Here is a 21,540-nt window from a genome sequence, read left to right on the forward strand (position 1 = left end):
GTGTGTGTGTGCATGTGTGTGTGAAAGAGAGAGAAAAGTGGGGGGGGGGTGGGGGGGTGGGTTGGATCTGCTATCCAAGAAACAGTTTAGTTCATCTAATTGCAAAGACTACAAGTCTGGCCAAGTCCAGCCAATTAATGCTTAGGGTTGGGTCCCCGAGAACCCAGGCCACACCTTCCAGGAGCAGGATTGTCCAAGTAGTGGGACATGCCTGCACAGAGCTTAGAGGAGGGAAGTCACAGCAGGGCCAGTAGAGATGAGCAGCAAGCCCTGTGCAACCATCAAGTGGCATACACACCAGTCCCTGCTCCCCCTCCCCTTTCCAGGTCTTTGCCCGCATCACCGACATCTTTGAAGTGGAACCCAGCAAGATGTGTGTTGCTAGCCGCTCACATGCCTTTGCCACAGTGTCCTTCACCCCACAGACCATGCAGACCTACCAGTGCATCTTTGAGGCCACCTTGGATGGCTTGCCCAGGTACCAGCTACCCAGCTCCCCTCCTCCAGCAGGGCTGCAGGCCATGCTGTCTGTGGAATGTCCTTCCTGCCTTGCTAGGCTGACAGGCCTCTATCTTCCCATTCCCTGCAGCAACCTGGCCAAGAACCGAAGCCTTGTGTTTGATATCGTTGGAGAGGGGAACCTCCCTCGGGTGACCATTGTGCGGCCAGTTCTCTACAACCAGTGTGGAAACCTCTTACTTCTCTTTAAGAGGCTTCTGCTTGGTCGTTCAGAGACACTGCCTCTTATCCTCAAGAACAGCGGTGCCATCCCCGCCAAGGTACTGCTGGAGGGTGAGCATGGGGTGAAAAGGGAGAGTCTTCAGAAGCGAGACTTTTGATGTTGAGGTCTCTGCCATCCCTAACTTGTGAGGACTTCTTTCACGTTCCTCATACGGGAACATGGGTAAGATGTGGGTGTGCAGAGGGAGCCAGGGTTGGTCTGATTACTGGGACGCTGATGCATGGCACACTGGAAATGACGGTGCAAGGCGGTGAGCAGCAATATACACCAAGCTGAATGAATAGTATTATGGGTCTTCTGAGTGTCTTTGTTTTTTCACTTTTTTTTTTTTTCCTATAATGAACACTGCATTTGCAAAAAAGAAAAAAAATGAAAGAAACTTCATCAGGGGTGAGAGATATAACATCTGAAGGGACTTTGGGTTCAGCACTTATGTTTTTATTTTACAAAAAAGGTGATAAATCATGTAAGTATTATTCAAAGAACTGTAGGACTTTTGAAAATGACCTACTCCTATCTAGGAGACACTGCACATTCATGCAAGTCCTCATAAAGTGATGAATATTCATTTCCATTTTATTTTTGTTGTTGCATTAGTTGCTTAGTTGTGTCCAACTCTTTGAGACCCCCATGGACTGCGGCCCACCAGGCTCCACTGTCCATGGAACTCTCCAGGCGAGAATACTGGCCTTTCCCCTCTCCAGGGGATCTTCCCAACCCAGGGAGTGTACCTGGGTCTCCTGTATCACAGGCAGATTCTTTATCATCTGAGCCACCAGGAAAGCTGTTATTCCCACTTTATTAGTCTACTGCATATTTTACAACTGGTTTGTCAGTAACAGAGGGCTTGGCAGCCCCATTTTAACACTACATAGCTGGGTGTTCCAGAAAGTCTCCATACTCTCTGGACCTCTGCTTGCTTATTTGAATAGCAAGAGCTGAGCTAAAACTTTTATTTCTCCTTTCCAAGAATAATATTTATTATCTCTCTCTTAATAAGAAACTCACAAAAGTGAGCCCTAGGCACAATGATTTGGGGTTAAGAGGGGTACTTCCCCAACAGCACAGTGTCTCTCACTCAGTTCAGAACACATGAGCAACCTGTAAGCGTAACACTCTGTCTTGCCTTCCTTCTGCCAGCTGCATGTTGATATACAGGACCAACTAGGAGTCTTCTCCCTGAAAGGGAAGCCCTCTACCTCCTATATCTACATCACAGAGGAAAACAAACCACAAGCAAAAGGTAAGTAGGGTGAGTATAGCTTCTGGTGAGCAATGGGTGCCGGTAGCTGTTTTGTTAGGAATTAACGTGTACTCAGCCCGAGTCAGATGCTCAGCTTTGTCACCAATGGCCTCCCTAGGCAAGATTCCTTCCCACACGAGGGCTGCTTTCTCTTGAGTCCAGGTCTTTACAGATACATATTCCTTTAAATTGACTCTAGATCATGTCTCTCACTTCTCATTGCAGCAAAGAAACCTCACACAGCTTCCCTGGTTGTTCCTCCTGGAGAAATAGCCGAATTTGATGTTGTTTTCCACTCCAAGAAAGTCGGGAGAATGGCAGGCACCCTTCACTTGTCAGTGATCAACAACCAGTACGAGGATACAGTCATCCACATGGTGGGAGAGGGCTATGAGGATGACATCACCTTGGACAACATCCACGGGCTGGTGGCTTCCTCCAGCCAGGAGTCCTCAGATATCTCTGAGGCCAATGAGGAAAGCAGCATAGAAGACTTGGTGGCAGGTGAGAGGAGCAGCAAGGAGGTGTTGACAACTGTTGGCCCTTGGGTCATTTTTATTATTTTTTAAGATTTTTTTTGATGTGGACTATTTTTAAAGTCTATATTGAATTTGTTGCAACATTGCCTCTGTTTTGTTTTTTGACCACGAGGTGTGTGGGATCTTAGTTCCCTGACCAGGGATCAAACCCTCAACCCCTATATTGAAAGGCAAAGTCTCAACCACTGGACCACCAAGGAAGTCCCTCTTGGGTCATTTTAAATAAGAATGAAATTTAAGTAACAGGTTGGCTAGCTTCCTGGGAGTTCAGGCTGGCGTCTCCTCCTTGTTGCTGTTTGCTCGCTCACATCTGGCCCCGTCTCCGCACCCTCCCTGTGTTCCCTCAAGGAACATCTGTTAAGCATCCGTGTGCATGTGCTTGGAGTTCCAGAGAGTAATTAATAAGAGAGTCTACCCTATAGGGAGCTTTTTCTTTGAGCTCAAATTCCAATTGAGTTAGTTAATAAGTGAAATTTAAATTCCAGATTAGCTAAGAAGTGAATACGTGTATCTCTGGAGTTTTCCCTGTCTGTATTTTCGAGCTGGCTTGTGTTGGTATTGTCTGTTTCATCTGTATCATGTGTCCTAGACATTCTCAAGGAAATGGCCAGCTGGTTGAATTAGAGAATGTGTAAGTTTGTGCTTCCCCTAGGCTGTTCCCTGCAGCCTCACTACTAAGCATGCTGTCAGAACCTACAGCATTGGCATCACCTGGGAGTCACTAGAAATGGGGGTTTCAGACTCACCCCAGCACCTCAGACCTATTGAATGAGAATTTGCAGTTTAACAAGATCCCTCGGTGATCTGTGTGTGTATCAGACCTGAAGACGTGCTCTCTGTATTCTGCCAGGCACCACTGCTGCATTTGGTTAACTGTATTCATTGGGCCAGAGAAAATGTACTTCATCATTATTATCAAAAAGCATTCATTAAAACCCTGACTGTGTGGCTGACTGCTGTGAAGTGAGTTATAAACACAGTCTCACAGTTTTTCTAGGAGGTTAATTCCAGTCCCAAAATGTAGCATCAGGCAGTCCCTACAGCATGGGTTAAAATCAGTGCTCCTCATGTAGCTGGTGTTTTCACCTCTGTTTGCAGCTACAGGGTAGCATCTCTCTTATCAGGGGTCAAGCAGAAGCCAGCCATGAACCCTAGGTCAGAAATCAGATTCCCTTTACTTCTAATGGGCTTCCCTGGTGGCTCAGAGGTTAAAGCATCTGCCTGCAATGCGAGAGACCCGGGTTCGATCCCTGGGTCGGGAAGATCCCCTGGAGAAGGAAATGGCAACCCGCTCCAGTATTCTTGCCTGGGAAATCCCATGGACGCAGGAGCCTGGTGGCCTACAGTCCACAGGGTCGCAAAGAGTCGGACATGACTGAGTGACTTCACTTACTTCTAATAGGGTTACCAGGTTTGGAAAATCAGAATGCAGCAGTCCCCATTAAATTTTTAGATATTAAACTTGAATTTTAGGTAAACCATATATAAATTTGAGTATATTTATGTCCCCAAATTTTGCCTCGGACATTACTTATACTAAAAATTACTCGTCATTTATTTGTAATTCAAATTCAGTGGGGACTCCTGCATTATGGTGGCAGTTCCAAACCTTAATAGTACTCTTTCAGCAAATAAACGGAGTTGAGGGGGTGGTTGTGTTTTCCTTTGTACAGATGGAGGTGAGGGCCAGGATGGGTGGGTGGGTGGATGGATGGATGGTAAATAGATGCTCCCATAGGAGAGAAAGCGTGCTGCACAGGGACTCCAGGTGTTTGCCGGATGACTGTCCAAGGAGGGTAGGGTTGCATGAGGGTGAGGTGACCATCCGAGGAGGGTAGGGTTGCATGAGGATGAGGTACAGTGTCTTTCAAGTGCTGGCTCCTCAGGGGAAGCGAGCCTGCAGAGGCAAGGGGGGGGCTCACTCCCCCCTGCTTCTGTTCCCTAGCTGCTCTGGTGAATCATATCCAGTTCGGGGACTGCCACATTGGAACCAGCTATAATGTGAGCTTCACCATCACTAATCACAGCCAAGCGAATGTGATACGGTTTGAATGGCCGCTTTTGGCTACCGTTTCTTTCTCCCCACAGGTAAGTGAAAGATAGTCCTTGTTTTCCACACTCCCTTAGGCCTACACCAACCCTGACTTGACTGTTGACCCAGCCCACAGATACGTGGGATGAGGGGGATGTGTCCCTCACTCACACTTAGTGCCAGAAGTGTCCCCTCTGACCTAAGAAAAGAGAGCGAGGTCAGCCAAGTCGACGGCTAGGCCGACGTTGAGAAATTCCATGGAGACCTCCGTGGATGAAGACAGGCCCCAGTCTTCCCATCCCTGAGTATAGACCGTGTCCCCCTCGGTGTGTATTCTTTTGAGTGTTCATCCTGCAAAAGTGGTTCATCAAAAGCTAAAATGGGGGTGGTGGGTTTTGTGGACAACAGAGATTTAGAAAATATTGCAAGTTACATCTTTCTCCCAAAGATTCTCAGTCTCCTTCAGCATATTAAAACATAGTCAACTTTGTTTTACCTGGGATTTCTGTTTTTAGCATCTCACAGCACGCATGTTATGGATTGCTGAGCAAATCTTGACACTGAATAAAGCCGAGGACAACATGGCAGCAGCGCCTCAGTGCTGGCCAGCACTTGCTCTTTTTTTTTTTTTTTTTTGGCCTTGCTGCACAGCTTATGGGATCTTAGTTCCACAACCAGGGATCAAACCCGCACCCTCAGCAGTGAGCGTGTGGCGTCCCAAGCACTGGACCGCCAGGGAGTTCCCCAGCACTTGCTTTCCACAGAGAGTCCACTTCTGAGTTTCCAGGACTATGGAGGTGTCCACGACCTCCTGCTTTGTTTCCCCCACCAAGTCTATTTAAGCACAGCAGTCTAGGAGGGTAGAGGAGGGTTGGGGACCCACTCTATCACTTTAAATATTAGTGTGCTATCAGGAAGAAGTGCTTTGCTTCCTGGAAAGATGTAAAGTGGTAGTCAAAGTAGGCAGAATTAGCTTCCCATGATCCATTCTCATGACCCACACACACACACACACACACACCCACCCTGGTGTACACGTGCACACACACACACACACCCTGGTGTACACCTGCGCACGCGCACGCGCACACACACACACACACACACATACACACACACGAGTCATGGCCTTGGGAAGGATTAAGCTTTCTTCTCCCTTCACTTCCCAGAGGAGAAAGAGTTTTTAATTTATTGGAAACATAAGAAAACTACATATATAGGACTGTATATAGTATACATTTGGATATATGTATTGTGCTAAAGCACAAATGATTTTATTCTGCAGACCAAATTGGATTTCCTATATATCTGGAATACTTTAGGAAATCACAACCTTTTTGGTGTCAGCCTTCCTTTATACGCTTAAACATTAATGAAGACCCTTAAAGAGCTTTTGTTTACATGGATTACGTCTATCATATTAGAAGTTACAACAGAGAATCTTTAAAAATATGTATTTATTCACTTAAAATATAACAAGCCTATTACATGTTAATATGATGCCATATTTTTTGAAAATGGCTTAATTTTCAAAACATTATGTGAGAAGAGTGACATTGTTTTACATTTCTACAAGACCCTTTAGTATCTGGCCTAGTAGAAGACAGCTGGATTCTTATATTTGCTTCTGCATGCTGTCTGATGCAATATCATAGTTCATATAATCTGTAGGAAGAGAATAGAGCATATACTCATGTCTCTGAGTATACAGTGGAGAGTATTCCATTGTATACTCATGAGAAAATGAGAATGAAAAAGTCAAATGTCATCTTGGTATTATGATGAAAATAGTGTTGACCTTGTTGACTCCTGAAAAGGACCCAGGGCCCCCAAGGGTCACTAGATCACACTTGACAACTGCTAAGGTACTGTGTACATCTGTCCATAATTTGTGTGGATCATATGATTAAGAAGTACAGATGGTTAAGAGCATGGTATCTGGCACCATCCTACCTGGGTCTGAATCCAGATATTCTAGTATTAATGGTAAGACCTTGAGCAACTTACCAGTTTCCTTGCCTATAAAATAGGGGTTATAGCTGCACATCTATAGGGTTGTCATGGGGGTTCGTAGAATTTTGTAAAGGTTTAGAATGGCATCTGAAGCATGTAGCAGCTTGATAATATTAGCTCCTCATGTTTTCTTTTTATTTCTCATACTATTGCGTTGTATGAATGTTGATTTTTTTATTGGAGTAGAATTGCTTTGCAGTGTTGTATGAGTTACTGCTGTACAACGAAGTGACTCGGCCATATGTATACTTACATCCCCTCCCTCTTGAGTTTCCCTCCCCCCTACCATCCCACCCCTCTTAAGTCATCACAGAGCACTGGGCTGAGCTCTCTGTGCTATATAGCTAGCTGCTCTTGCTTTTATGATTCTATTTCTAAGAACCTCATGTACATATTTACGATGATCTACATATATGTTCTTGAATGATGCATTTTTGCCAGGACTTCGGTTCTGCCCCTAGAATGGCACCATCAGGCATGAAGAGTCCTCAAGACTGAATTCCCCCAAATACTAATACAAGGCTCTTCCGCAGATGGGCCACCTCCACCCTGGCTGTGCCAAGGACGTAGTGGTGACCATGAAGTCAGACGTGCCCATCAACCTGAAGAAGATGGGGGTCAAGTGCAAGGTCTCCAAGATCATGTTTCCGCTCCCTGCAGACCAAGTACCTGACTGGGATGACCGCATGCGGACGGTCAAGTGGGTGGACGTGCCCAGAAACACTCCCGGGACTTTCACTACAAAGCGAAAAGTGAGTAGGAGCACCAAGCCCCTAGTCTGACCAGGCCTGCCATGCTTAGATGCCTACTGCTGTCATCTTCAGCGTCTCATCATTTCCTTCTTTCATGGAAAAAAGAAACAGTCCCCAAGTCACCTGACCTGGATTTCCAAAGTGGCAAACTGAACTTCCAAGCATGCCTCCTGCCATCCTCACCACACATACCACACAAACCACTAGCTTCATTGGCAGAGATTTTGTGTACGTCTCAGTATATAGTTTCTAGCTGAGCAAGGCCCCCACCTTTTTCTATATCAGAAACCTGACAACTAGTCTTTTAGCTGCTTCCTTTTTCCCTCAGTGTCCAGAATTAGGTTAATCTCTTGTTTGGTCCATGCATGCCACTCCTTTAATTATTCCTTAGTTGGTTTCTTTTTAATAAAATAATAAACAGAGATGAACCCACACCCAACACAGGAAGTATAACCAAGATTACCTGTGTGCTTCTCAGCCATTCCCTCCCACCAACCGAGAGGTGGTCACTATCCCAGGATCTTGTTTGCTCATTCCCTTGATTTTTGTTTTTAGTTCTTTTTAAAATTACCCTATGTGTTCTGCATGTTGTTTCAGTGTGGTTTTGAACTTTATTTTTTATAGGTTATTGCGTGTGGTCATCTGTGTTGCTGCATTTGGCCGTAGCACACCCATGTCACTGCTATGAGGAATTACATTATTATTTACCCATTCTTCTTTTGAAAACTACTTGAGGTTTGCTACCATGGACAGTATTTCTGTGAGCATTATAGTTCAGGTCACATGGTGTTCACTTGCAAGAGTTTATATTCCTAATACATGGAATTTATCTTGGAAAAGCATGATATTAGTTATTTTCATTTTGATAAGCTCTTTTGTTCCTGTGGTGGTGGTTTATGGTTTAGTTGCTAAGTCGTGTCCGGCTCTTTGCAACCCCATGGACTGTAGCCCACCAGCCTCCTCTGTCCATGGGATTTTCCAGGCAAGAATACTGGAGTGGATTGCCATTTCCTTCTCCAGGCGATCTTCCCAACCCAGGAATCGAACCCAGGTCTCCTGCATTGCAGGCAGATTCTTTACCTACTGAGCTATGAGGGAAATATCCTCACCGTATTTATCACTTATCTGTTCACTTTCTTTAGTGTATCTTTTCATGATTATCTCCATACTGTTTTGTTCTAAAGTATTTTGATTATTCTTGGCCCTTTATTTTTCTAAATAATTTTTGAATCCATTTAAACAAGTACTATTAAAACCCTGATGGAAACCTGATTGGAATTGGATTGTATCTATAAATCAGTTTAAGAAAAATTGATCATTTTATAACATTAATTCATCAAGGTATATCTCTCTTTCAATATCAGTATCAGTTCAGTCACTCAGTTGTGTCCGATTCTTTGCGACCTCATGAACCACAGCACGCCAGGCCTCCCTGCCCATCACCAACTGCCAGAGTCTATTCAAACCCATGTCTGTTGAGTCGGTGATGCCATCCAACCATCTCATCCTGCTGTCCCCTTCTTCTCCTGCCCTCAACCTTTCCCAGCATCAGGGTCTTTTCAAATGAGTCAGCTCTTCTCATCAGGTGGCCAAAGTATTGGAGTTTCAGCTTCAACATCAGTCCTTCCAATGAACACCCAGGACTGATCTCCTTTAGGATGGACTGGTTGAATCTCCTTGTAGTCCAAGGGACTCTCAAGAGTCTTCTCCAACACCACAGTTCAAAAGCATCAGTTCTTTGATGCTCAGCTTTCTTCACAATCCAACTCTCACATCCATACATGACCACTGGAAAAACCATAGCCTTGACTAGACAGATCTTTGTTGACAAAGTAATGTCTCTGCTTTTTAATATGCTGTCTAGGTTGGTCATAACTTTCTTCCCAAGGAGTAAGCGTCTTTTAATTTCATGGCTGCAGTCACCATCTGCAGTGATTTTGGAGCCCACTGCCCATACAAAACAGTGAAAGTGAAAGTCGCTCTTTAGGTCTTTTTAAAGATTTTTTTTCTTTTTGGCTACTGCTCAGATTCTTTAATATTAATAAGACTCTTTAGGACTTTTTAAATTTGTTTTTGAGTCCTTTTCTTAGTATTTATTTATTTGGCTGCATTGGGTCTTAGCTGCCTCACGCAGGCTCTTTTCTATGGAATCTAGCATTGCCCTGTGAGGGCTTCTCTCTAGTTGTGGTGCGTAGGCTTTAGCTGCCTGTGGCATGTGGGACCTTAGTTCCCTGACCAGGGATCGAACCTGCGTCCCCTGCATTGCAAGGCGGATTCTTAACCACTGGGCCACCAGGGAAGTCCCTTGAGTCTGTTTTATTAAATTATTTTTCTAGGAATTTTCCCTTCAACTAAGTTTCCATATGTATCTTCATAAAATTATTCATAATATTTTTTATCATGTTTAAGTATCTGTAGGGTAGACAGTGATGTCTCCTTTTTCATTTGATATTGGTTATTTTTATTCTGTCTTTCTTTTATTCTTCTTGATCATTCTCACCAGAGTTTTTCTTAATCTTTTCAAATAAACAGCTTTTAGTTTCACTGATCCTCTCTGTTTTAGATTTATTTTCTGTTTTATTAATATCTGTTCCTATCTTTATGATTCCTTTTTTTTTAACCTTTTGTGGAATGTATCTGACCCCAAAACTCATGCCTGTGCAGTCGTCATGCTCTCAGTAATTTTGTGTTATTCACTTTCTTCCCTTCCTGTTTATGAGTCATTTTAGGTGTGACCTCATCAGGTATCCTGGTACTTGGGCTCTTGGGCTGGTGCTCGCTTGCATGGGTAGGATGAAGCACTGTCTCATCTCCCCATCATTCCTAAGGCAGCTGGCTCTGCATCACTGAGGACATGGTTTGTCTTTGTTGCAGGTGATAGAGACTGATCCCGAGCCGGCTTACTCAGTCCTAGAAGAGAACTATCGAGAACTGCAGCTGCAAATCAGTGCCCACGTGAATTTCGCCTCATATAAGTGCCAGACTACCGACGTGCACTTTAAGGAAACACTGATTTACCAGACTCGAGTGTTTGAGTGAGTCATCAGAAGCCTCCTGACACTCTTAGAGTAGTCCTTTCATTCCATCATTCACTCACGCAAACATTTATTCAGTGTCCATGACAGCACAGACCAGACATAACACCTGCGTGGCATGCACCAGAGGGTCTTCGTAGGTCCAATGAAACACTCAGACCCACGAAACTATTCAAGTTCACACTTGAAATCAAGATGTAGACTTGATTCAGCTTCAGTGGGAACAGTCCTTGCAATGGTCCATATCACCACCCAACAACTATTCTTACTGCCCACCCCTCTGCCCCAAGTGACAGCTCAGACAGTGTCCATGTTGGTGGGCATAAGGTTCACCTTAGCTTGGAAGGCCGTGACCAACAGAAACCAACATTTCTCACAAGCACTGCAGGGCCATAGCTTCCAGGATTCCTACAAGGGACCTGCCCTGTTACCAGAGTCCCTACACTCAGAGAACCCCAGTGCGTGGCTTCCCTCCGGGTGTCGTGATTCCTCCCAGCCCCGAAGCAAGGTAGCAATCAGGGCTCATTTTCACTATAAACAAAGTTGTCTCATAACATAGATGATACTTCTCTCTTATCAGGCTTCCATGGACACAGAATTCAAAAACGAATTCAAAGTCGAAACTGTGCTTAGAAGGAGAAAGGGTTATGTTAACCCTTCATTCACACCCAGTTGGTACAAGGATACATGAGTCCTGCTCTCAAAGAGCTCATAGTGGGTGCTGGGGAAATGGGTGAAAATGGTTGAATTGATGGTTACAGTCCAGTGCTCTGGGTTTGCAGTAAGCATCCCAAAAGCAGACCAAGATATGGGGAGAGACAAGTGTCTGGGAAGACTTCCTAAAGTGGTGGACCAGCTGAACTTCGGAGGACAAATAAGAGGTGGCCAGGTGAAGAAGTGAGATAAAGGGCCTTCGGGCAGAGCGAAGGCCTGTGACTCTTCTTTGAGAATTACAAACACAAAAGTGTAAACCACTGACATTTCTACTTTGTAAAAATTGGTAATTAATTGTTCAACTCATTCTGCACTTTGGCCCTTAATGTATCCTCTCAAATTATTATAGAACCAAAAGCTAGGAGACAGGAAGTGGGATCGTCTGCTGGTGCCCATTTCACCTACCGTGGGGGTCACCAAACTCTGGCCCATGGTCCAAACTCGGCAGCTGCTTATTTTTGTAGGTACAGTTGTGCTGTATGCTGTGTGGGCACACAGTCATGCTCGTTTGTCTATCATCATCCAAGGCTGCTTCCCCAGCAAAGGGAGTAGCTACTGCGGAGACCTCTGGCTCCTGATGCCCAAGACCTTTACAGAAACGTCTGTTCACCCCTGGGCCTAAACCAAGAGTGCTTCTGCTGGAAGTATCCTGTGCCACTGAGATTTCTCCCCTTCATAAAAATTTGCTTTAGCCTAAAGACCAGTGCTCATAAATTCACATAATTCATAAATTCACACAAGCCCCTGAGGCCAAAACACTTGACTTCACGCACAGCTGCGTAGTCTACCTGGACTGGATATAGGGAATCTAATCCTTCAACCCCTCCCTTGGACCCCTTCCCTCTGCCCCCGAGTCTCAGCTCCCACTTCTCCCCTAAAACTGGGAAGAATGTGTGTGTTTTTCTCTCACTTGCACAACCATTTCCTTGAATCATCCTCTTGCTGTGACTGTCTGTGATCACGTTTAACAGTGACTCCAGAAAAAGCTTCTGTCTCCCAGTTCTTACCACAGAGCAGGAAAACTTGAGGCAAGACGAGGATCCGCTAATTCAGGATCTGAGACAAGTCAGTATCTCAGCCAGTGAAGACACTTCAGGCGGGGGTCAAATGATTTCTGACCATGAGGACATTGTTTCTAGGGGAAAGTGATTCAGGAAGGGAGAGGCCTTGGAGTTTGCACCTGAGGGAGATACTGTCTTGTGAATGGATTTTGTTTCCTCTCCCATGGGAATTTTTCAAGATGACTACAATGCAGGCTGAGAGCTCAAGGCACACTGTGCCAGGGGTACGCAAGACGAATGAAACATCTGGATTCTTTGGCTTGTAATAGCTACGTATATATTTTTGTGTTTTAAAAGGAACTCTAGTTTTAAATCACATGCTTGATTTCAAATAAAATTGCCTTTGAAGAAACATTTAGGAAACAAAGTGACTTGACTTTAAAAAAAGTTAATGGTACAGATGATGTGCAGACAGGACAGAAACCGTCTTCAGCGTGTTTCTCACATCCGATCCCTGATCTGTTTGCAGGTTTGAACTGATTAATTCAGGAAATGTGCAGCTGGAATTCAGCTGGATCTCAGAAGAGACAGCAAAGGCTGTCAGCTTTGCCATGCCAGACAACCAAGGTAAATGAGGTGACAGGTAAAACCCAGGGCTTGAGCTGGGTCCCCAATTAGTAGAAGGGTCTGGTTCATGGAGAAGCAAGCACTGCTCCAACCATCCCCTTGGTAGCAAAGAAGCAGAGCAGAGGGCCCCTAGTGTCTGCAGAGCCAAAGGGGCCCAAGAAACTCCAGAACTGAATTCTGCCCCCTGGGCCCCACAAAGCTGGTACCCCTCTCACAGACCCCTCGGAGTCTTTTCTTTTAGATCTTAACCTTCTAGAAATGACAGACTCTTGGAGAAGCTGATGAAATCTGTGAACTGACTCCCCAAGAAAACATACACCCATGCCCAATTTGCAGTTGGTACATGTGAAGAGAACCTAACCCTTGGTGGGCAAATGTCCAATACTACTCTCTCAGTTTGGAGATTCCCATGGACTCTTTCCAATGGACTCTTTTTCATGGACCCCCCCAGATTGTGAACCCCTGCTTTAAAGCAATGATTCTCCAAAAAATTATTTCACAACCCATTATTCTTTTTTTTTAATTAATTTTTTTTATTTAATTTTAAAATCTTTAATTCTTACATGTGTTCCCAAACATGAACCCCCCTCCCACCTCTCTCCCCATAAGATCTCTGTGGGTCATCCCCATGAACCAGCTCCAAGCATGACAACCCATTATTCTTAAGGCAGATGACCCACAGACATCTACTTGACCCATACCCTTGAGTAAAAAGGAAAAACACTTGAAAACCTGATGTAATTAATAGAAGTCTTTTTCATGAATCTCCTGTGAGACACAGCTAATTCCTCACCCGTGGGGCCCAAAGTTAAGTATACCGGCTAGGAGAGGTGAGCCCACAGACCTCATAGAGGGTGCCTAAGGACCTATATGAGTGGCTGCCATCACCGCCCTCCCACTGCAAATGCAGAACATCACTGGCACTCTTATCTGCCCCCAGGTTTCTCCCAAAGAGACCAGCTTAGCCAGGGCACGCTGCACACAGTCAGCACAGTGGACAGTGCTGTGGACCACTGGAACGAAACTTCCCTGCCACCCTTCTCTGTGGAGCCCGTCTCGGGTATCGTGCCAGTGGGGAAGACTCAGAAGCTCAAAGTGAAATTCTCCCCATTGGAAGTTGGAGACTTCGAGAGCAATCTTTTCTGCCAGTAAGGAGACTCTCTGCTAACCCCTCTTCCATCCCACCACAACCACCGTTCTTTCACCCCAGCCCCATCTAGAGCCCCACACTAGCACATTTCCTTCTGGAGAACAAGAGGAGTCTGGTCTTTTGTATTGTTCATCAACCCTCTGTGGACCCTGCCTCCTGCCCACCTCCCCCTCCCCGGCCACACACAGGATCCCACTGGGGCACCAGAATGGTGGGCAGCCAGCTGGGCTCCAGTCCTGGGCAAGCATGGCCTTGGAAAAGCTTTATTTTACCTTTTCTGAGGCTCAGTTTCCTCCTATGTAAAATGCAAATAACAGTACCCACTCTGTAGAGTTGTTGTGAAAACTAAACGAGCTAATTCAAGTGAAGAGCTTAGAACGGTGCCCGGCGCACAGCAAGTACAGTCAAACATCAGGTGGTAGTGGCAACGGAGGAGGTGGGCCTGGAACATAGGAAGAGAGGAGCAGATGGAGTCCAGGTCCATAGAGGAGGGCTGATCCAATAATACCTGGCAATGAAAGTCCCTGGGGGCTCCACGGAGGTCACCTGCCTTAGAGGAAGGCTGTCACCCATGGCGTGGGGTGAGACCCCGTGAGCCATAAGACCTGTGGAAAACATGCAGTCACACTGCAGGGACCCTTCCCACACCTGGGCCACCTGAGCTCAGTGCTGGGGATAGAGGTCTGCTCACATCTCGTCCACTTTCTCCGAGAAGCTCAGGGTAGTTTTTTGTTTTGTTTTGTTTTCTTAAGGATGCCTGGGTCCTTTTTCATATCCCATTAAATGCCAATGAAAGAGCCCAGAGGGAAAGACTCTGTGCTGACTTTATAGCAGGGAGGTCTTCTCACCATTGGTAAAGGAAGTAACTTGAGGCCAAAATAAGGCACGCTGTTGTTCAGTCACTCAGTCACGTCCGACTCTTTGCAACCCCATGGATTGCAGCACTCTAGGCTTCCCCATCCTTCACCGTCTCCTGGAGCTTGCTCAGACTCATGTCCATTGAGTCAGTGATGCCATCCAACCATCTCGTCCTCTGTCGTCCCCTTCTCCTGCCTTCAGTCTTTCCCAGCATCAGGGTCTTTTCTGAGGTACCCAGAAGGAACCAGAATTCAGGCTCCCTGTACTCAGCCCATGCATGTATTTGTCCCTGTCACAATTAATTAGTGAATACCTACTATGTATCATGTTTAAAGAGTTAAAAGAGTTAACTGATTAAAGAGTTATAAATAGATCAAAATAACCTTATTTTCTCAGGATTCCCAACCTGCCACCCGGAGAGCACGGCCCAGTCCTGTCAGCCAAAGGGCGGAGCTCCCTGCCCATCTGCCATTTTGACCTGAAAGATTCAGACTACATCATCAGTCATCGGCGCAACCCAGACCTCCGAGGGCCTGGTGGTGGGGCTCTGGATCCAAACACCCGGGTGATTGAGTTCACCAGCGTGGGCATAGGAGGGAAGAATCTCCGGTGAGTGGTGTGGGTTTGCCCTAGTTGAGTTCATATCAATTCGTGTTTCTAAAAACCCGGAGGAAAAAAATCAGAGAAGCAAGCTAGACTGACACCGAGAAGCACGCTTGCTGTCCTAGGGGTTGACTTTAGAGAGTTGCTCCGGTGAGGAGGCAGATTTCTGTCTCCTTAGTTTTGACACTCAGGAAATTTGAAAGACATAAAACACAATCCCTGACCACCACCTAGACCACAGAGGATCACCGGGACAGAAGGGCCCTTGGTGTTGTTATTACTCCAAAGTCCAGAACTAGAGCCACACTTGGGACCCCCAGGTGAGATGCAGTTTTTGTTTCTACAGTAACAAAGTGGCCAAAACAGTTCTGATCCCCACAGAAGGGGACTGTGCTAGGGAACAGTCTAGAAAGTTTTCTCTCAATCCGCAAGCCCCTCTCTCACTCTCTGCTGTCACTTCTTCCCCTTGGGCAGAACCTTTACAATATTAAACCCGACCAGCAGTGCCTACACCTTCTCCTGGGTCTCTGAAGAAATTGAAAGTCTCCAGAACCCTCCAGCCTTCACATGCCTTACAGAGAAGGGCCTCATCCTCCCTGAAAAGAAAGCTGAGGTATGTGTGAATGGGGACCGCTCGACCCAGGGCTTTATTCATCCCATCCGCCTCTGCAGAGCAGGTGTGCTGCAGAGCATGGGTAGAGTTAGGGAGAGCAGCCTGAGGTTGTGTCCATCGACAAGTGTTTCTCGGGTGGTTACCGTGTGTTGGCCAGTCATGAACAGGACAAACCTGAGCTGTCTTAGTTGACCGTAGAGAAACAGAGAGCTCTAGTATTTGAAGTTTTAAAAATTGATATTTTAAAAGCAAGGAAAAGAGAGCTGGACACCAGTGCCTGGGGACTCTAGGACTCATACAATAGCAAGGAGCCGAGTTATTTTTGTCCAGGGACAGCCATGAAAGAACAGAGATGGATCTTTACTTGGTCAGACCAAAGGGCAAAAGAGAACAGCAGAGTCATGTCCCACGATTTAGTCCTAATGTCCACACAGTGATTTAGAGCCGAGGGTCAGATTTAAAGAAAGACAAACTTGCTGCCCAAAGCAGCTCTGTGGGCCCCGTGTCCTATAAATTCTACAGAGAATATTGGGGGCAGAAATAAATCCATGAAACAAAGATTACGAATTGAGATGCCTTCAGAAAGATCATAAAAATGGAGAGCACAGGCCAAGGGTCAATGACAGGGAATGGTGGGCACCAGGGTTGGCTGGCCACAGTGCTTCTCTGGGGACAAATCACCACACACAGCAGTGAGCCCAGGGTTGCCAGTTCTCCCGAACTTTTCAGGAAAATTCCAAATTCTACCTGAATCTTTCCATTTTTACATGCCATCCCAAGACATGGAAGCCTAGCCAGCAGAGCCTTAGAAGTAGAAATGAGCGGGATAGAAGCCCTTAGAAATACCTAGTGGACTGGTCAAACAGACATGGATGTTACTGGTACAGCCAAACTTACGTGCCCTTACAAAGACGGGAGAAAGGAAGTGATGACCTGGTAATGTCACCCGGCACAGCCCCAGGGCTGGCATGCCTTTAACATACGTGGAGCAAGCTCATCGAAGTGCCTCTAACCACTGTGCTCCAAACTGTCTTCTTAGGTTATCTTCCAGTTCACACCTTCCCATCTGGACATCTCGGAGGCATTCTGGACTTTCTTAATCCCCGAGCACAACATCACAGTCCCTTTCCTGCTGGTAGGCAAAGCCACTGACCCTCTCATCAATTTGGACAAGTCACACATCAACTTCAGTTGTCTCCTCATGGGTAAGGCTGCCCTGCTGGCATGACCTGTGGGGGAGGGTGTCCCCCCAGCAGGGGAACTCTTCCTGGTATCTTCCAGAAGCATGTCAGAGGGCCTCTTTTTGCTATTCACACGGCCACAGAATATTTAACCTCTCATTCTAATTTCCATCAAGTGTCTTCTAAACCCACACACTAATAACCTAAGAACATTGAGGAAGCTTGCTGCAGAGCCTACTTGGAAGATTCCTTTGGGGTCTGGATTGACTAGGTTAACCCCAGAGCCCCGTATTAGCCCCATCCTACTTGCATGTGCCCCCAGATTGTGGGCCACAGTGGTCACATCCCTCTGCCATCCTTTCACACTCATGTCCAGTTCAGCAGATATTGTTGAGCCCCACATGTGAGCCAGGCACTCTCCTGGGAGCTGGGAATGCAGAGGGCAACGCCCATGTCCTGATCTTCATGGTGGTTGCATTCTAGTAGCAGGAAGCAGGCTACCAAGAAATGAAAAGGTGAAGTGTGTAGCGTGTCAGGTGTGGATAAGTGTTCCAAAGAGTAACCGAGGGTAGGGGGGAAAGGAGTGCCAGTGGGCAGTGGGAGGGTGACATTTGAGCAGAGACTTGAAATAAAGGAAATGATGGGCAAGTCCCCCTGTAACACCATAACTCTATCACATGGATGTGATGTTCTGTGTATGTGTGTGTGTGTGTGTGAGAAATACAACTGAAGTCAGAGGATTTGTTTTAGTAATTCATTAGGCTAGTTATAAAAGTAGCATTCTTTATAAGTCAATCAATGTGGTGTTGTATAAGGAAAAATATAATAATCACTGCCCGCTTCCCTCATTTTTCCCTTTCCATCAGAGGAAACCATTGTGAACAGTATGATGTATATTATTTCCGTACATTTCTTACACTGATACATATAATAGACAGGAGGAGATTGTGGCATTTAATGAGGTTTTGAACAAGTAAGTGGGCAATGTAGCATAAGAATAATAAGAAGACAATTTAGGAATGCGGTGATGGTGCATTTCAATATAATTATTACATCGCCAGATTAAAGAAGAACCCGGTATTGGCATATACCAAAGAGTCATTGCTAAAAACCCAGCAGACATTCTCAACAAAAAGTCTAGTAGTAAAATAGGAACAGAGGGAAAAACCTTGGCTAAAGATTAACCAAAATCAAGAGGCAAATATTACCTGGTAGTAGACCACTGAAGTCACTTCAATTAAAGTCAGGAATTAGGCAAGAATGGACATTGTCCCTGTCATTATTGGACACTTTGTTAGTGATTTTAGCAAGTACAATAAAATAAGAAAAGTAAATAATCAGCATAAACGTTGGGGGAAAAAAGAGACAAAATTGTCTCATTATGCTATTGCTAATGACGCCATACATAGATAAACTCAAGAGACTCTAGAGAAAAGCAAAACAAACTTCTAGAATCAGCAGGATAATTTAGGAAGTGGCTGTTCGCAAATCGTACGCAAAAATCAATGGTTTCTCTTTCTTCTAGCAATAAGCACCTAGAAACAAACAGAAAATTCCGTTCAATACTGATAAGACCTATAAAATAGCTAAGGATAAATGTAACAAGAGAAGCTCAGGAGCTATATGAATAAAACTATAAAATCTTATTAAAATGCCCTCAAGCAAAATCTGAACATTTATCCATTCTCCCAAGAATTAAATACAAATTTAATCAAGTTCTCAATAAAATCCCAGCTAGTGTTGTCTAATAAAACACAGGATGCACTGTTTAATTTGAATTTCAAATAACAAGGAATGATTGTTTAGTATAAGTATGTCCCATGCAATATTTGGGACATACTTATACTAAAAAAAATTGTTTGCTAAAGCTGGCAACCTTAGTCCTAAAGGATTGACCTGAGGGCAGAATTTAGTAAAATGATTCTAAAGTTTATGTAGAAAAATAAATGCTCCACAGTAGTCAAAGAAAGCAAGAAAAAGCAAACTAGTGACAAGAGATACGTTAGTCAGGGCCCTGTCAGGACACCCGTGACACACCTGAAACCTAATTCAAAAGAGTGCGATGCACAGATGATTCACAGAGATACGGGCAGAGCGGAGGGGCCTACGAACCCCCATTAACAAAGGCAGGAAGGCGTTGAGTCTAAAGGAGCAAGAAGGATCCCAGGAGAGCTGCAGCCCAGGCTGAGTGGCCGCCTACGAGGAGCAGACCGTTGATGGGGTACAGTTCCAGAAGGAAGAGCTGGAGCGCCTTGAGAGGAAGAACACTTGTAGAGTAAAAAGAAGGAGGAGAGGTAGCCAAAGGCTGAGGAGCTTGGCAGAGGGAAGGAAAGATGGAGGGTCCCTTCTAAGCAGGCTTCCTCTCGCCTGCTGAGGTGCGTCAGGAGCAGGCGCGAGGCCTCCTCTGAGCGTGGTGTTTCCTCCTCAGGCAGAGAAGCCAGGGAGACTGTGAAGATCGTCAACAAGGAGGAGCAGGAGTTCCACTTTGCCTTCCAGGACACCTCCCGGTATTCTGAAGCTTTCAGCAACAGCCTGGTTGTATGTCCCATGGAAGGCTGGGTCCCCCCACTGTCCAGGTAAACAGAAAGGAAGCCCCCAGGACTGCCCTTGCCCAGTGGCAGGGGTCCCAGGCCTACTAGCCAGGAGAATCAGGTTCCTTTAGAGTGCCCCGTCTCTGAAGTCTCTCCCAGCTCTAAAATTTGGAGCTTCCCAGTTAAGCTAGTGGTAAAGAACCCACTTGCCAGTGTAGGAGACATAAGAGATGTGGGCTTGATCCCTGGGTCGAGAAGATCCCCTGGAGGAGGGCATGGCAACCCTTTCCAGTATTCTTGCCTGGAGAACCCCATAGACAGAGGAGCCTGGAGGGCTATAGACCATAGCGTCACAAAGAGTCAGATACTACTGAAGCAGCTTAGCAGAGTGTCCCGTCTCTGAAGTCTCTGCCAACTCTAAAACTGAGACATTACTGTTCCATCTCTGTCCTGCTTATCCCCTGTTGATAAGTTTCATGATGAGTCGTAGAACAACTGAGAACTTTAAGCACTTTTTCTCAGTATCTTCTTATGCTCATATTCTTCTCCACACTGTCCGCTGTGTTTGTGAATCCCTAAAGCAGTGGCCTGCCGTGCCCGACAAACTTTCAGAATTCACCCTGATTTGGAGTTGGGCTGCCTTCCCCCTCCAGTGCATGTTGACCCATGGGGCGTATCTTCTTCAGCTTCTCTAACAGATTGGTCTAGTTACCCAATCTGCTGTCGTCTTCCGCAACCAGGTTCCCAATTGATATTTTCTTCACACCGAAGAAAGAAGGAGATGTGAACTTTAATTTGATCTGCAATGTGAAAAAGAAAGCCCACCCTCTGACCTTAAATGTCAAGGCTGAGGGCTACTCTGTGAATGTGGAGGTCAAATGCAAGGACAGGAACGGCTCCATCACTCTCCTGACCCCCAACCAGACTACCACTGTCGACTTCTATGAGGTAAAGGTGTGAGAGGGCACTGCTCTCTCTGCTTCCACACTGGCTGGGGAAAGCAGTGCATGTGAGCATTAGATGAAGCTCTGTTTCAAATGCCAGGGAGAGCAGAACAGAAACAAGCCAGCAGCAGCTCCATCCCCAGAATGTGTATGGTTTTGATGTGAAAAGAAAGCTTTTCACATGATATAACAAGAAAGCTTTTCTTACTTTACTTTTCAGGGGGTAGAGAGATGGTAGGGAAGGGGAAGAATGCTTATCTTAAACATGCAGGAAGGAGGTTTTGCTACCAAGTGAGCTCTAGGAATTCAGCTGTCGCCTTCCTCTTCAGATAGGGAGGACTCCAGCACTTTGTAGCTGCATTATGCTGATGATACTCGCTCAGCTCACTAACATCACGGGCTGTCGCTGCTTCCCAAAGGGTATTTCCCCCAACACGTTACATACCCTGACCCCAGAGAAGGGAACCATAGTTTGTACTCAGTCAACATACAGCTCTGTTCTCCCTCAGGTGGAATTGAATGAGTGTGTCCAGTGTGAATTCAGCTTTATCAACACTGGAAAGTTCAACTTCAGCTTCCAGGCGGAGCTGTCCGGCCCCAGATCTCCGCTACAGTACTTGGAATTTTCACCCACCAATGGCAGTGTGGACGTGGGGCAGAGTGCACACGCCTCCCTGTCTTTCCGGCCATTAAAGAAATGTGTCTTGAAGGGTCTGGAACTCAAAATCAAGGTGAGGCATTTAACATTGTCTGACACTGAACACACTCACAGCATTCTGTCTTGAGAACTGTGTCTGGTGTCCACCCTTAGCTGCAAGGCAGGATGGGAAGTCAAACATGTTTCCCAGGCAAGTTGGCAGCCAATCGGAGTCCTGCTAATGAGGAAGCCCCAGGAAGCAGATGTTGGGTGGGAACTGACAGGTCTCTGCACATCCCTCTGCCTTCGAGCTGAATTATTGCTG

At 45.8% G+C, this 21,540-nt stretch overlaps 1 protein-coding gene across 1 annotated transcript in view; it reads left to right on the forward strand.

Annotated features, from left to right (window-relative positions):
• Positions 1-21,540, forward strand: part of LOC138096769 (hydrocephalus-inducing protein homolog) — a 116,748-nt gene that overhangs the window by 74,379 nt on the left and 20,829 nt on the right. Inside the window, 15 exon segments of the mRNA XM_068993041.1 lie at positions 327-478; positions 590-779; positions 1,883-1,985; positions 2,211-2,489; positions 4,470-4,612; positions 7,103-7,321; positions 10,196-10,356; positions 12,601-12,698; positions 13,639-13,846; positions 15,103-15,315; positions 15,784-15,922; positions 16,962-17,127; positions 19,532-19,679; positions 20,375-20,582; positions 21,088-21,309. Coding sequence (XP_068849142.1) covers positions 327-478; positions 590-779; positions 1,883-1,985; positions 2,211-2,489; positions 4,470-4,612; positions 7,103-7,321; positions 10,196-10,356; positions 12,601-12,698; positions 13,639-13,846; positions 15,103-15,315; positions 15,784-15,922; positions 16,962-17,127; positions 19,532-19,679; positions 20,375-20,582; positions 21,088-21,309 — 2,649 coding nt within the window.

The sequence above is a fragment of the Capricornis sumatraensis genome, chromosome 20, assembly GCF_032405125.1.
Source record: "Capricornis sumatraensis isolate serow.1 chromosome 20, serow.2, whole genome shotgun sequence".
Classification (NCBI taxonomy): Eukaryota; Metazoa; Chordata; class Mammalia; order Artiodactyla; family Bovidae; genus Capricornis; species Capricornis sumatraensis.